Source organism: Solea solea, chromosome 14, assembly GCF_958295425.1.
Source record: "Solea solea chromosome 14, fSolSol10.1, whole genome shotgun sequence".
Classification (NCBI taxonomy): domain Eukaryota; kingdom Metazoa; phylum Chordata; class Actinopteri; order Pleuronectiformes; family Soleidae; genus Solea; species Solea solea.
In genome coordinates this window covers 320,190-335,867 of record NC_081147.1, presented here as the reverse complement: position 1 = coordinate 335,867, position 15,678 = coordinate 320,190, and the positions used below count along the sequence as shown (strand labels likewise).

Here is a 15,678-nt window from a genome sequence, read left to right as displayed (position 1 = left end):
TGCTGCACAACTCACATTAAAGGGACAATCAGGGGTTTTTGAAGCGGGGTTGTGACTGTGCACTGAGCGCCCCCTTGTGTCAGTTTTAGTCTCTGAGCTCTGTGTGTGTGTGTGTGTGTGTGTACTTTGTTCATAGAAACAGAATCTTTTCAGGAATCAGCAGATTTGCTGATGTGCTGCAGCTTTTTTTATTATTATTTTCTTTATTAGTAAAAATGTGAAAGGTTGAAAATAGAAACTTGTCTAAGTGCTCATCAAGAGACAACGAGAGCCGTCTGTTGTCTTCTTTTATATCCTGCTCTTTTACTGCCCGTCTAATGTCTTATTTATGACGTTCATTCTTTATTCCGTGGCTCCTGTGTGGCCTCATTACGACCACAGCTCTGCTCTGGAACTCCACCGTAATTATGAGCTTCATTGTTTTAATAAGAGTCTCCATCCGGCCGCGTCCAAGCTCGTCTTCACGCTCGTCTTCACGGCTCCCGCCGGGAAACCACGCCACGCGGCGCCCGCGGCGGACAGATGGACAGACGGACAGACGGACAGACGGACAGATGGAGTCGGACGCTCTGCAGGTAAATATTTATATATTTATTTATATTTATTCTCTGCTGCTGAATCTCATCAACTGTCCTGGACACAGACACGTCCTAGCTTAGCATGAAGGCAACAGCATGTGGCTAGCATAGCTTAGCATAAATATACAGTTCAGAGCTGGAGTCAAGATATGGTTAGCCTAGCTTAGCATTAAGAAGACAGCGTGTGGTTAGCCTAGCTTAGCATAAATATACAGAGCAGAGCTGTCGTTAGCATGGATTAGTATGAAAATTCTCAACATTCATTTATGTTAAAATAAAAAAGGAAAATAAAAACAAAAGATTCAAATGTAATAAAATAATCTAATTATATAAAAGAACTGTTTAAAAAGTTCATGTTTTATTGATTTCAGTCTCACGTGAACTCTTTTTTTAAAACGTCTCTGCAGCAGCACCTGACTGCATCAGGGTCAAAGGTTAAACATGCGGCGCTCGCTTGTCTCCGTCCCTCTGCATGGACAAACAGCACAGGGACGTCCCCCTGCTGCATTAACACTAATGTAAACACCAGCGCCGCCCTGCAGGTTGCAGCCTTGACGCTCCCCGAGGAAGCTGCAGCGGCGAGCGCGAGCGTCCCCTGCGTCCTCAGCGTCCCCTGCGTTGGAAGACATCACCTGCCGTCCATAATCACAGACGGACGAGTCGTTTTCTCGTCAGTCGTCTTTGAGTGGATAATGGACGACAACACTTCACAGTCCATTTATGAGCCGAGTCTCAGGGGACACTGAGACGGACACTTGTCCTCCTACACTGGACTCTTCCCACAATCCACCAGTGAGAGACAGATTTTTGCAGGAATTTCAATCAAGAATGAATTACCGTCATTTACCGAGGGGCAGTTTCTGAACGACTGCTACGAGTTGCTGATATTCTGTGTCCTGAAAAGAAAAACCCGTGACGACCTTTCACTGAGCGGAGCGGATTCATGGACTCTCTGGTGATTTCTATGAACTTACGGGACAATTCTCTGTGGCACCTGATGAACGTACTGATGCAACTGACAATGATCAGGGACTGGATGACACAAGGGTTGACCACACTCAAGCCAAAGATATATTTCAGCAGCTGATGGAGCAGCTGATGGAGCGTCCGCTGGAGCGTCCGATGGAGCGTCCGCTGGAGCGTCCGATGGAGCGTCAGTCTGGAGCGTCCGATGGAGCGTCCGATGGAGCGTCCGCTGGAGCGTCAGTCTGGAGCGTCCGCTGGACAACAGTCTGGAGCGTCCGCTGGAGCGTCAGTCTGGAGCGTCTGATGGAGCGTCCGCTGGAGCGTCCGATGGAGCGTCCGCTGGAGCGTCTGATGGAGCGTCCGATGGAGCCTCAGATGGAGCGTCCGATGGAGCCTCAGATGGAGCGTCAGATGGAGCGTCCGATGGAGCCTCAGATGGAGCGTCAGATGGAGCGTCCGATGGAGCCTCAGATGGAGCGTCCGATGGAGCCTCAGATGGAGCGTCCGCTGGAGCGTCCGATGGAGTGTCCGATGGAGCGTCCGATGGAGCGTCAGTCTGGAACGTCGGGGAAAAGCGCGCTGGTTGCGCTGGTTGAGAGAAAGTTAGCGGAGGAAAACTCAGGCCTAGCATGATACAGCAGCATGCAGAAGAAATGGAAGCATGGTATTTTACTGAGGTGCGCTGGTTGAGCAGAGGAACGTGGATGTTCCTGAACTAGATGATCCACAATGGATCATGAATTTGGGATTCCTTGTGGATATAACACAACAACAGGGGGTCCTGGGGGGTATTCAAGAAAGCGGGTTATGTGAGAACTCTGAGTTTGTTAACCCTGAGATGAGGGAAACTCTGAGTTATCCGTTCCAGAAAGAGAGTTAACTTAAACTCTGGGTCTGTTACTGCGGTAACTTACTCTGTGAACATAACCTGCTCGCTGGCAGGTTTATTCTACCCGTCTCCTCCCACACGAAGAAAGCAGTTAGACATGGATTGCCCATTCATTAGAAATCCAATCGACATCGAAGCCGTATTGATTAGAAATGCATTACGTCGTGAGAGAATCTTCCGACCCAGATTAGACGTTTTGATTAAAAATAAAAGACAAATTCACATGTGATTTGGTTCTTCTTTATTCCCTAAGAGTACAAAAGCAACAGTCAGGATTTGTAATATAGTTCCAACTATTAACATATTTCACATATTCACCTGTTTCACCTGTTTCACCATGACAACATGAACGCCACCTCAACTGGCGTTCAAGTAATAGAATTTACAAGTCTGTTTTTCTGATTTGCTGGTCCAGGTACACCATTTCTTTCTCGGGTTTTTGAATGGTTTTCATTAGGTGCACCCTGTACAACTCTTTTACCGGCAACTCGGAAACATATGGACGACATTTAATTCCTGCAGTTCTATATACAGATTTAACATGGTATTGACCGAAAATCTCACTGTGTCAAGCTGTGCTCTAGAAGTTGATGGACCCTCCTCATGGTGATGCCCAGCCATGTTCTGTTGAAGGACAAGAATGTGCTAGTTTGTCCATTATTATTGGCATATAATATAATATTAGCAAAATATGCCTTACCTTTTTGAATGATGTTTTTATGTTTCATTTTGAGCTGCTTCCAACTCCTCCTTTCTCCTTTATTATTGCACTTTTTTCTTTTCTCACTGTTGCACATTTTACATTTTATGTTTATAATATTGTTTGTATTGCTGCTTTGTTAAAACAATTTCCCCTTGGGGATGAATAAAGTATTTCTATTCTATTCTATTCTATTCTATTCTATTCTATTGCACCTAAATGAAAAACTCAGATTTCATTCCTACTTATATTCATAACTATAGGCTATGCTACGATCTTACGGTCAATGGAATAGTACATTCAAACTTACGCGTTGACTCGGGCAGCATTTTTCTCTCCTTCGCTGCTGCAGCTGCGGCGAAATATGTGCTCATATTCTCCGTAGCCCAGCAAAAGGATCTCCAACTCCTTCTCACTGAAATAAGTTGATCTTTTTTTTTCTCGGTTGTCATGGTGACTCGTGGTATCGGGGCTCCATTGATGATGGCTTTTTATAGTGGTTGTGCACGCGCGTACCTCGAGGTTAACGTACTCAGAGTTGACTCAGATCAGCTGTTCTGGAACCGGATATTCAGAGTTTCCCGACTCAGGGTAAGTCAACTCAGAGTTCAGGGATAGACTCAGAGTTTGTTGGTCAGCTCCATGAGAGCGTGAAGGTGTTCTGCACAAAAGTGAGACAGTTCTTGTTTGTGTTGTTATTGAATATGAAGACAATATGAACACAAGTGCTGTTTGATTAGTTATTTAAGAATGAAACACTCACTGTGAGTGAATCGTTTTGTAATATTTGAAAATAAAGCCCGTTTTCAGAAATATGTGTGATTTTTTTTTTTTTGTCTCAAACACTGAAGTGGCCCCCACTGACATGACAGTGCCAGCAGTGGCCCCCGGCTCATTTGAGCTTGAGACCCCTGGTCTAAAGTTAAAGTTCAGTTTGTCCCTGAAACCTGACGCTGAGATTAATAAACACACACACACACACACAGTGAAGGTCACACACACATGGTGAAACCCTAACCCAACACTGTAGGTGGCGCTGTAACCTTACACAAAAAGCAGACATATCTGATCGAATATAATCTGAATATCCAGTAAGAAGTTGTGTTTTATGATCTTTCTGGTTTCCTGTAGTTTAAATGTGAATGATTGATTGAGATTAAAGTGATCAGTGATGACGTTAAACCATGTTTCTCCTAATATTCCTTTATTTTTACATTTATCATTACTATTATTAGTAGTATTATTATTGTTGTTATTATTATCATTATTTGTTGCTGTGTTATTGTTGTTATTATTATTATTTTTGTTATTATTATTTGTTGTTATTATTATTTGTTGTTGTTGTTGTTATTATTGTTGTTGTTATTATTTTTGTTGTTGTTGTTATTATTTTTTATTGTTGTTATTATTATTATTATTGTTGTTGTTATTATTTTTGTTGTTGTTGTTGTTTTTATTATTGTTATTTGAACTTGTTTAAGTTTGAAAAAGCTCGTGTTCAGTTCTGCTCTGTAGACTCTGACTGTGCTGACGATGAGCCGGTGACGGTCTCGTGCTGCTGTTACCCGGACATGGCGCGAGGGTCCAGCTTTCGTGTCGTTGTCGAGCCGCCGTCGCGAGGCCGACCGGGGGAAACGGATCCACCGGCGATAAGCGCGATTTCTCTGCGGGGAAGCGCTGCCGTCATGGCGGCAGCGCTCGCTGTGTGAACCCGTGCAGCAGTGGTTCGATCCGTGTTCATCATGTCTGTACACACACACACACACACACACACACACACACGTGCCGGTGCGTGCGTTTGTTTGCCTGGCAAAGGTCACACCCACCTGTGACCGACATGGGCGGCAACTTCATTCAAACGTTGATGACCCATAATGTCGTCACTTCCTGTTTGTGAATATGAAATCATCAGACGTTCATTAGCTCAGTTTCAAGCCAAATGTAATCTTTATTAGACGTTTCTGTACAAAAAGCACGGAATCACAAGAAAAAAACAAATAATAACATGCATTTATTTACAGCGCGGTCAGAAAATCTGAGAAAAATCAGAGAAAATCAGAGAAAAATCAAAGAATATCTGAGAAAAACAAAATTCATAAAGAAATTCATTCAACATTGTGCTTTAATATACTTTGATGATATATTTCATATTTAACAAAGACGCAGAAACTGTCGTTCACCGAAAAATAAACAAACAAATCATCTGGAACATTTCTACTCAAGGAAACGTGATGCGTTCAGGTGTAGTGATGCGTTTGGGTAACGGACGTGATGTGTTCATGTGACGGACGTGATGCGTTCAGGTGTTGTGATGCGTTTGGGTAACGGACGTGATGTGTTCATGTGACGGACGTGATGCGTTCATGTGACAGACGCGATGCGTTCATGTGACGGACGTGATGCGTTCAGGTGACGGACGTGATGCGTTCATGTGACGGACGTGATGCGTTCAGGTGACGGACGTGATGCGTTTAGGTGTTTTGATGCGTTCAGGTGACAGACGTGAGGCATTCAAGTGGCAGACGGGATGCGTTCAGGTGTCGTGATGTGTTCAGGTGTTGTGATGTGTTCAGGTGTTGTGATGTGTTCAGGTGTCGTGATGCGTTCAGGTGTCGTATTGAGTTCAGGTGTCGTGATGTGTTCAGGTGCAGCCTGTGTCTTCTCTGATTATTTTTGCATAAGATTTTTATTAAAGATGTTTTTTTACAATTTCTTCACAGTTTTTAGAAAAACATTTTCTACGACAGAAATGAAACATGAACGACAGCGCCATCGTTTTCATAAACGTGTGATAAAAATCTGTAATGAATTCTCAAAATTTCAAAATCAAAGTCATTGAATCTGTAAAAATAAAAGTGTTTCCTGTGAATTTCTTTCAAAATTAATGTCAAAATGAATTGACATCATTTCAAGATTCCAAACTTTTTTAATTTTTAAACGTGTTTTTGTCTTAAATTAAATTAAATTAAGTGTAAGATAAGTAACTTTTTTCCGTAAATATGTGATCGTAACATTTTTACTTTGTTGTAAATATATTTATTTACAATTGTTTTAAACTTTAAAAGTTTACCTTTAAATTATTTCTTTAAGAATAACATTTTGTCGTGAATGAGCCGCTCAAACTTCAGGTTCATGACGTCGTATTGTTCTTTCGTAACGCGTGAGAACCTGAGGGAAACAACCATGTGACGCTAAAATCTGCGCAACATAAACCTTCAGCCAATCAGAGGAGTCGGTGTTTGATCGCCAACTGGACGCCACGTGACGCGCGGCGAGGAAACGACGTGTCTGTGAGACGTTTGCATAAGAAACGACAGCATTTGCTCGCAATGAGGACATTAGCACGTTAGCATGTGGACATTAGCACGTTAGCATGTGGACATTCTTCAGTGACTCTTTTAGAAAAAAAAGATGAATATTAACGATGAAGAAACTTCTGAATAAAAGTTTCATGACGAGGATTTTTGTTTGTTCTGAAAACAAAACAATAAAATAAAAATCGTATGTTTCTCTTATTGAAAAAAAGGTTTTGACTGAATTTGTTTCTTATTATTAACGATTTCTTCATTAAGTGCTGGAACAGAAATAGTGCATTAAGAAATAACGATTATACGTTTCACAATATTACACAAACACAAACAAACATGTTGCTTACAAAAAGTTAAATATCGTAAAATCGGAAAAAGATTTTTTTATACAAAAGTGATGAAAGTGGTTTTTTTAACTTCCTGTGACCAAGTCGTGCCGGCATTTCTTTTTTATTTTTACAAAAAAGGGTAACTTCCTCTGCGATGTTTTTTATTATTAACAATAATAATAATAATAATAATGATGATAATAAGAATTAATAATAAGACATTGAGTGTTTACACATTTATCGTTCAGAACTAAATCACAAACTCATTTTTATAAATACACTGAAGAAAAATCGGAGTTTTTTTTGACTAAAAACAAAATAAAAATCTGTTCACGATTTCTCGCAAACAAACAAACAAACGTAACAAACATAACGTTCACGTCGCTCATTCGTTCTTTTCTCGACACAAACGTTAAAAATTATGTCACAAAGGAAAAAAAACGCTCAGACTTCGTCTTTGTTCACGTTTTTTTTTTTTTTTTTTTTTTCCTGGAATTTTTCCAGGATCCAGATCCGTCTCACGGTTTGTTCCACTTCTGGTTCCTGGACTCAGTCCGACTCCAGTTCAGGATCCACCGAGAGATTCTGACGTTTATCGTGATGAGGGACGACATCAAACTTCACCACCAGAGAGCGCAATAAACTGTGACATCAGCACTTTTTGGTTTGTTTTGCTGAGTCATGTTCACTAAAGATGACTTAGCTTCTTTAAAGTGTTGCTAACGTTAGCAACACATTTAACATAATTAGTGTTAGCCACTTAATCGCCTAATGCTAACAGCTCTGTTATCGTTTAAATATGAGTTAAATATAGTCGTTTTGATTCGTCCCAGATCACAACGTAAACAATGACTCAGCAGTTCATTAAAGGAGCAGTCACACAAACACAAACTGCTCCTTTAAATTCCAGGTGTGGTCAGAAGCTTACAGTGGCCCCGCCCCCTTCCTGTCTCACAGAATGGTTTGGTCTCCACACACAAACAAGTGGTTCTGAAGCCCCCCCCACAGTTGCCGCCCCGACCTCTGACCTCTGCAGACATCGGTCTGAAGTGACGTCTGCAGAGTTTTGACCGCCATCAGGATGATGATGTCATCGCCGCGCCAGGACGATGATGTCATCGCCGCGTCAGGACGATGATGTCATCGCAGCGTCAGGATGAAGATCAGGTTGGACGTTGTCGTGGTTGTTCGGGTGGGCGGGGCCAGAGGACTATGGGGTGGAGGGCGGGGACTGGTCCTCACATGGGCGGGACGATGAGTCCGGCCATGGCTGAAAAAATGAAACAAAACACATTTGGAAACATTTACAACATGAAGATCGATAAAGACTTTGATTATTGTTGTTGTTTAATAAAGTTTTTTAATGAAAAAACAAATGATAAAAAAACATTTTTTTCAACAAAAACTATAATGGTTTTAATTTCTGAATAATACATTTTTTTTAAAAATAATAAAAACAGATTAAAATCGTTTTATTGTTTAACAGTAAAACATGAATCAATGTGAATGAGTGAATAAGAAGAAGCAGAAGTTATGGATCAACTTTGACTCATGTCCACTTGAACACCAGGGGGCGCTGCTGACAGGTGAGGGGGGCGGGGAGGGGCGGGTGCTCACCCTGGAGGTTGCTGCCATTGGTGGAGGTGCAGGTGGGGGGCGGGGAGTTCTGAGGCCGCACGACGGGGGCGAAGGCGCTCTTCTGTTTGACTGAAAACCACGAGACACGAGAGAATGAACAAGGGCCTGTGAGGAGGAGCAGGAGGAGGAGCATGAGGAGGAGGAAGAGGAGGAGGAGGAGACGCGACGAGCAGGCACACAGACAGAGGAGGTGAGTGACGATGGAGATGAAGATGGTAAATCGTGCAGGAAGAAGAAGGAGGAGGAGGAGGAGGTGTTTCTGTCTCATGCTCGGAGAACAAACATCTTCATTTGTCAAAGTTGATCCATAACTTTATTTAAACAACAAAACAAACAAATGCAGCCTCTGTGTGTGTATGTGTGTGTGAGCTTAGCCTAGCTTAGCATAATCCTCTAAAACAGCTGTATGGGTCACTGATGATGTCACTGATACTGATGATGTCACTGATACTGATGATGTCACTGTCACTGATGATGTCACTGTCACTGATGATGTCACTGTCACTGATGATGTCACTGATACTGATGATGTCACTGTCACTGATGATGTCACTGATACTGATGGTCACTGTCACTGTCACTGATGATGTCACTGTCACTGATGATGTCACTGATGATGTCACTGATACTGATGATGTCACTGTCACTGATGATGTCACCGTCACAGATGATGTCACACAGTGAGTGACGTAGGCTAGGCTCTTCATGCTAAGCTATGTGACATCACATGTCACATGACCAAACAGTAAGAAGGATGATGATGTCATCGCTGTGTAACCATAGCAACAGTGAAGCTTGTGGGCGGAGCTTCATACGTAAACTTTGCAGGTGAAAATGTTGAACTGTCCCTTTAAGTGTGAGCGATTGAAAATGAAACATGAAAGAATGAATGAGTGAATGAGGAGGTGAACTCACACACACTCTTCACACTGAGGATGTGTGTGTGTGTGTGTGTGTGTGTGTGTGTGTGTGTGTGACTCACTTGCGTAAGCAGAGTTGGCGGTGGATCCGTTCAGGAAGCTCGGGGACCCGGACACGCCCAGGTTGGTCATTCCGGCGCCGTAGCCGTTCATGGTGGAGGTGATGGTGTTGTAGTTGGACTGTTGGGGGGTGGAGCTTGGAGCGTAACCACGAGGAGACACACTGTTAGAGTTACGAGAGTAACCTAAGGAGGAGGAGGAGACACTGAGGTTTACCAGCTGATCATTCATCTGTGCTGTGAGCGCCCCCTGCTGCTGAAACTCAAGTCTGTAAACCACACACACACACAAGAGCTGCTGCTCCTCTGCTGCCTCGTGTGGTCACTTCATGTCACTGAGGTCAATCTGAACGTTGGCTTTCAAACAGTGAAGAGACAAAATAACACATTAGAACTTAGTGATGGAGGCAGCAGTGTGTGTGTGTGTGTGTGTGTGCATACTTCTGTTTCAGTGAGGCGTGATCATGTGACGTCACAAGTTCTGAACTCTGTATAAAATAATCCCAGTTTAAAACCAGGGCAAAGGAAACCTTTCAAAATAAAAGCACACTTCAAACTAAGGACGTGTCACATGATGAGAAAGAACCAATGAGGCGTCACCCTGGTCGGCCTGCGAGGCCTCAGAGATGTTGACGGCGAGCTGACTGCTGAACGAGTTCACGCCCATCATCCCTGAGTGAGGGGCGGAGCTTGCGAGTGACGGCAGCTGGTTGTGACTGCGGGGGACGCTGTAGAGCGCCTCCGTCAGGTCGGCCGCACGCTTCAGGATGATCTCCTGCAGGGGGCGACAGAGAGAGAATCTGTTACCATGGGAACTGAGCTGGTCACATGACAGCGCCACCTGCAGGTCAGTGACACACTCACCTGGTTGTTGTGGGGCATTCCGTACAGCGCCTCCACCAGGTCAGCTGCTCGCTTCAGCAGCACCTCCTGAAACACAGCATTAACACGTTCATCAGTGACAGCATCCACTCATTCACTGTGTGTGTGTGTGTGTGTGTGTGTGTGAGACCCACGAACGCCTCATTCACTCATTCACGGTGTGTGTGTGAGAGACCCACGAACGCCTCATTCACTGTGTGTGTGTGTGAGACCCATGAACGCCTCATTCACTCATTCACCGTGTGTGTGTGTGTGTGTGTGACCCATGAACGCCTCATTCACTCATTCACATGGTGTGGTTGTTAAACATGTGTAAAGGTGTTTGTTTGTATTTAAATCAATAATCTTAGATGAAGGTTAATCTATTGGATTATTTTTACTGATAGAAAACAAATGTGATCATTAATAAAAAAATCAATCATTTCTCTTTTTTCATTTAAAACTTGAACCACAGACTCACGGGTGCGTGTGTGTGTGTGTGTGTGCGTGCATGTGCGTGTGTGCGTGTGTGTGCGTGCGTGTGTGTCCTCTGGCTTCATTAATCTCCATTAGAAAACAGAAGTTGGTTAATGTCTCCTTCGCTCGGCTGCAGCTGCCCATCTCACACACACACACACACGCGCACACACACACACACACACACACACACACACACACAAACGCGCACACACACACACACACACACACGCACAGATGCAAAACAGCATTTAGTGTGTTTGTGTGTCCTGACAGACACACACACTCTTCTCAAGTTAATGATGCCTCCGAGGCCTCGCTGCTGTAGAGCTGCAGAGTGTGCGTGTGTGTGTGTGTGTGTGCGTGCGTGCGTGCGTGCGTGCGTGCGTGCGTGCGTGCGTGCGTGCGTGTGTGTGTGTGTAACTGTCGTCCGATCAGAAATGAAGACTCAATCTGGACATTGATCTGACTCATGAATATTCACACACCATCTACTGTCTCCTTAAACACTGTGTCAATCAATAATCTATAATTCCATCATAATACAGTTCAGGACACACACACACACACACACACACACACACACGTGTTTTGTCTCTTCAGTGTTCAGATTGACGTCACAGAGACACAGAGTGACCACACGAGGCAGCAGAGGACCAGCAGCTGGAATCACTGATTTTCTCTCTGAGGTTTGGTGTCTGCTGGTTCTCAAAGTCTCATCACTAACCTTAACCATCACTAGTTTATAAATAACACTAACCTTAACCATCACTAGTTTATGAATAACACTAACCTTAACCATCACTAGTTTATGAATAACACTAACCTTAACCATCACTAGTTTATGAATAACCTTAACCATCACTAGTTTATGAATAACACTAACCTTAACCATCACTAGTTTATGAATAACCTTAACCATCACTAGTTTATGAATAACACTAACCTTAACCATCACTAGTTTATGAATAACACTAACCTTAACCATCACTAGTTTATGAATAACCTTAACCATCACTAGTTTATGAATAACACTAACCTTAACCATAAGCACAATTCAAACCATAGTCCTAAACTTAACCAGTTGCTCAGAAAGGAAGTTCTGCCTCATTAGGACCAGGTTTTCATCATCATCATCATCATCATCTATATGTATGACTCGTGTGTTGCAGTTAACCCTGGATCGGTCAGGTTTTCTCCTCTGTTTTTCTCTCCGTTTCTCTCTTAATTACAGCGGCGGATCAGTTTGACCCTGGAGGAGGAGGAGGAGGAGGAGGAGGAGGAGGAGGAGCATCAGACACAAGCCTTAACAATGATAAATGACCCTGAGTACAGCAGCACTGAACCACTGTCAAACATGGATGACCAGGAGAAGCAGGAGGAGCAGGAGGAGCAGGAGGAGCAGGAGGTGCAGGAGGAGGAGCAGTTTTTTTCTCATTTTGTCTCATTTTATCCACAAATAAAAGGTTCATTCATTCATTCATCAACAAGGATTCATTTCATAATGCACCTGGCCTTTATTCTAAGCTAAGCTAAAGAAAGCTATGCTAACAGATGCTAAGCTAATTCTGCCTTTCACATTCAATCAACTTCCTGTTTCTTCTCCTGTTGTAACGCTGTTTTACCCACAATCCTCCACTGCACACGTCTCTGTTGAATATGAAAATAGTAATAATAATCAATGGCGACAGAAGCCCCGCCCTCTTTCCTCTGCCGGTGACCCAACAACAACAACAACATGATATTAAGTTAAAACGTGAATTCATTTGAAAATAAAAATAATAAGGAATGAAATTCAAATGTGATTATAGAGGAAGATTGACAGCACTCGTCTGTCTGTCTGTCTGTCTGTCTCTCTGACTCCGCCTCTTCCTGCTCTGCAGGTAAAAACTAAAGACAAGTGACAGAGCAGGTTAGCCGTCACTGCTGGGTCACTTCAGACATGACGACTCGTCCCCTCTGAGGAGACGACTCGTCCCCTCTGAGGAGACGAGTCGTGCCCTCGCCGCCTCGTTCTTTCCTCTGAACACAAACACAATCATTCTCTGACTTTTCTTTGAATAAATAAATATCTAAGATGTGGGGGAGGGGCGGGGAAGGCGAGGGGGCGGCGGCATCAGAGAGGGCAGACATGTTTGCTCACTATTAGTATCAATTTACAAATAAACAGGTTTTCGTGCGACTGGATCTCCGATGTCAGATTTTGATAAATGGTTTCAATTTGGCAGCTGCTTTGGAATGTCAAGCTCCATCTGACGCCGCCGTCGCCACCGCGGCCGCCGCCAATCTGCCTCAGTTAGTGTGAACACAATAATCTCTTCATGCTAACAGAGCGACTGACGCGTGTGTGTGTGTGTGTTTATTCTACACTGATCTTAAAGGAGAAGTCTGTGTTTTTACTAAAACTGAAAATCTTTGTTTATCGTCTCAACTAAACACTCAGTTCATTAAATCTGCGTTAGTTTAAGTCTCTGATCTCTACGTCACATGATCACAGACACACACACACTCACTCACTCACTCTCCCACACCAAAACTCATAGAGAAAATCAGTGATTTTATAAAGACGCGGTCATGTGACGTAGATAAAGACGCGATCATGTGACGTAGATAAAGACGCGATCATGTGACGTAGATAAAGACGATCATGTGACGTAGATAAAGACACGATCATGTGACGTAGATAAAGACACGATCATGTGACGTAGATAAAGACACGATCATGTGACGTAGATAAAGACGCGGTCATGTGACGTAGATAAAGACGCGATCATGTGACGTAGATAAAGACGCGATCATGTGACGTAGATAAAGACGATCATGTGACGTAGATAAAGACACGATCATGTGACGTAGATAAAGACGATCATGTGACGTAGATAAAGACGCGATCATGTGACGTAGATAAAGACGCGGTCATGTGACGTAGATAAAGACGATCATGTGACGTAGACGTAGATAAAGACGCGGTCATGTGACGTAGATAAAGACGCGATCATGTGACGTAGATAAAGACGCGATCATGTGACGTAGATAAAGACGATCATGTGACGTAGATAAAGACACGATCATGTGACGTAGATAAAGACGATCATGTGACGTAGATAAAGACGCGATCATGTGACGTAGATAAAGACGATCATGTGACGTAGATAAAGACACGATCATGTGACGTAGATAAAGACGATCATGTGACGTAGATAAAGACGCGATCATGTGACGTAGATAAAGACGATCATGTGACGTAGATAAAGACGCGATCGTGTGACGTAGATAAAGACGATCATGTGACGTAGACGTAGATAAAGACGCGGTCATGTGACGTAGATAAAGACGCGATCATGTGACGTAGATAAAGACGCGATCATGTGACGTAGATAAAGACGATCATGTGACGTAGATAAAGACACGATCATGTGACGTAGATAAAGACGATCATGTGACGTAGATAAAGACGCGATCATGTGACGTAGATAAAGACGATCATGTGACGTAGATAAAGACACGATCATGTGACGTAGATAAAGACGATCATGTGACGTAGATAAAGACGCGATCATGTGACGTAGATAAAGACGATCATGTGACGTAGATAAAGACGCGATCGTGTGACGTAGATAAAGACGATCATGTGACGTAGACGTAGATAAAGACGCGGTCATGTGACGTAGATAAAGACGCGATCATGTGACGTAGATAAAGACGCGATCATGTGACGTAGATAAAGACGCGGTCATGTGACGTAGATAAAGACGCGATCATGTGACGTAGATAAAGACGCGATCATGTGACGTAGATAAAGACGAGGTCATGTGACGTAGATAAAGACGATCATGTGACGTAGATAAAGACGCGGTCATGTGACGTAGATAAAGACGCGATCATGTGACGTAGATAAAGACGCGATTGTGTTGCGTAGATAAAGACGAGGTCATGTGACGTAGATAAAGACGCGATCATGTGACGTAGATAAAGACGCGGTCATGTGACGTAGATAAAGACGCGATCATGTGACGTAGATAAAGACGAGGTCATGTGACGTAGATAAAGACGATCATGTGACGTAGATAAAGACGCGATCATGTGACGTAGATAAAGACGCGATCATGTGACGTAGATAAAGACGTGATCATGTGACGTAGATAAAGACGAGGTCATGTGACGTAGATAAAGACAATCATGTGACGTAGATAAAGACGCGGTCATGTGACGTAGATAAAGACGCGATCATGTGACGTAGATAAAGACGCGGTCATGTGACGTAGATAAAGACGCGATCATATGACGTAGATAAAGACGCGATTGTGTTGCGTAGATAAAGACGAGGTCATGTGACGTAGATAAAGACGCGATCATGTGACGTAGATAAAGACCGATCATGTGACGTCGTTCCTCTAAACCTTATATTAGAAAGTCTTTGATATAAAGTTAGAATAAAAGCTGTGGCTCAGATTTAAACCGTCACTTTTCAAACATCATGGCTTCACTCACCGTCGCCCTCGCCAGCAGCAGACAGACAGACAGCAGCAGACAGACAGACAGACAGCAGCAGACAGACAGACAGACAAACAGCTGGTCTCTGTCTGACGGATGCTGGCAGGGGGCGGAGTCTGCACTGCCAAGAACCACGAGCAGAACCAACAAATCCAACCTCACTGTGAGTGACAGCTGCACACTTGACCATACCTACACTGACCTCTGACCCCCCCCCCCCCACACACACACACACACACACCACTGACCTTAGGTAACCTCTCAGGGTCTCCAGGGTGACGAGGGATGACCTTCTGTAACCTCTGGAAGCCGTAGTCTATGGTCGGCTCGTTCAAGGCTGAGAGAGAGACAGACAGACAGACAGACAGACAGACAAACAGAGAGAGTTAGACTGGCACACCCACACACACACACAGTGTTGATCTCAGTTATTTATTAAGTGTGATTCCTCTCACTCCT

At 43.5% G+C, this 15,678-nt stretch overlaps 2 protein-coding genes across 4 annotated transcripts in view; one reads left to right on the top strand and one right to left on the bottom strand.

The window, feature by feature from the left end:
- The first annotated feature begins 407 nt into the window (after positions 1–407).
- Positions 408–2,177, top strand: LOC131473010 (variable charge X-linked protein 3B-like). The gene is made up of 2 exons (XM_058650528.1): positions 408–575; positions 1,608–2,177. Exons 1-2 carry the CDS (start codon positions 408–410, stop codon positions 2,175–2,177), a joined length of 738 nt encoding a protein of 245 aa, XP_058506511.1.
- Positions 2,178–5,059: 2,882 nt separating this feature from the next.
- The window catches only part of LOC131472576 (transcription factor COE3-like), a 61,654-nt gene continuing 51,035 nt past the window's right edge, over positions 5,060–15,678 (bottom strand). For 2 of the 3 annotated variants that reach the window (XM_058649908.1, XM_058649907.1), the window contains exons 11-16: positions 15,468–15,556; positions 10,252–10,317; positions 9,988–10,162; positions 9,391–9,573; positions 8,388–8,477; positions 5,060–8,040 (exon numbers count right to left, since the gene is read on the bottom strand). In XM_058649908.1, the coding sequence (XP_058505891.1) occupies positions 8,009–8,040; positions 8,388–8,477; positions 9,391–9,573; positions 9,988–10,162; positions 10,252–10,317; positions 15,468–15,556 (635 nt within the window). In that variant the 3' untranslated portion in view covers positions 5,060–8,008. The remainder of the gene's footprint in view (positions 8,041–8,387; positions 8,478–9,390; positions 9,574–9,987; positions 10,163–10,251; positions 10,318–15,467; positions 15,557–15,678) is intronic. The other variant, XM_058649909.1, reaches the window with a different exon arrangement.

Excerpts from the sequence above, each read along its gene's own strand:
- LOC131473010 (XM_058650528.1), top strand. The coding sequence starts at position 408 with ATGAGCTTCATTGTTTTAATAAGAGTCTCCATCCGGCCGCGTCCAAGC. Across the intron at positions 576-1,607 it reads TGGAGTCGGACGCTCTGCAG|GGACTGGATGACACAAGGGT; the intron begins GTAAATATTTAT and ends GACAATGATCAG.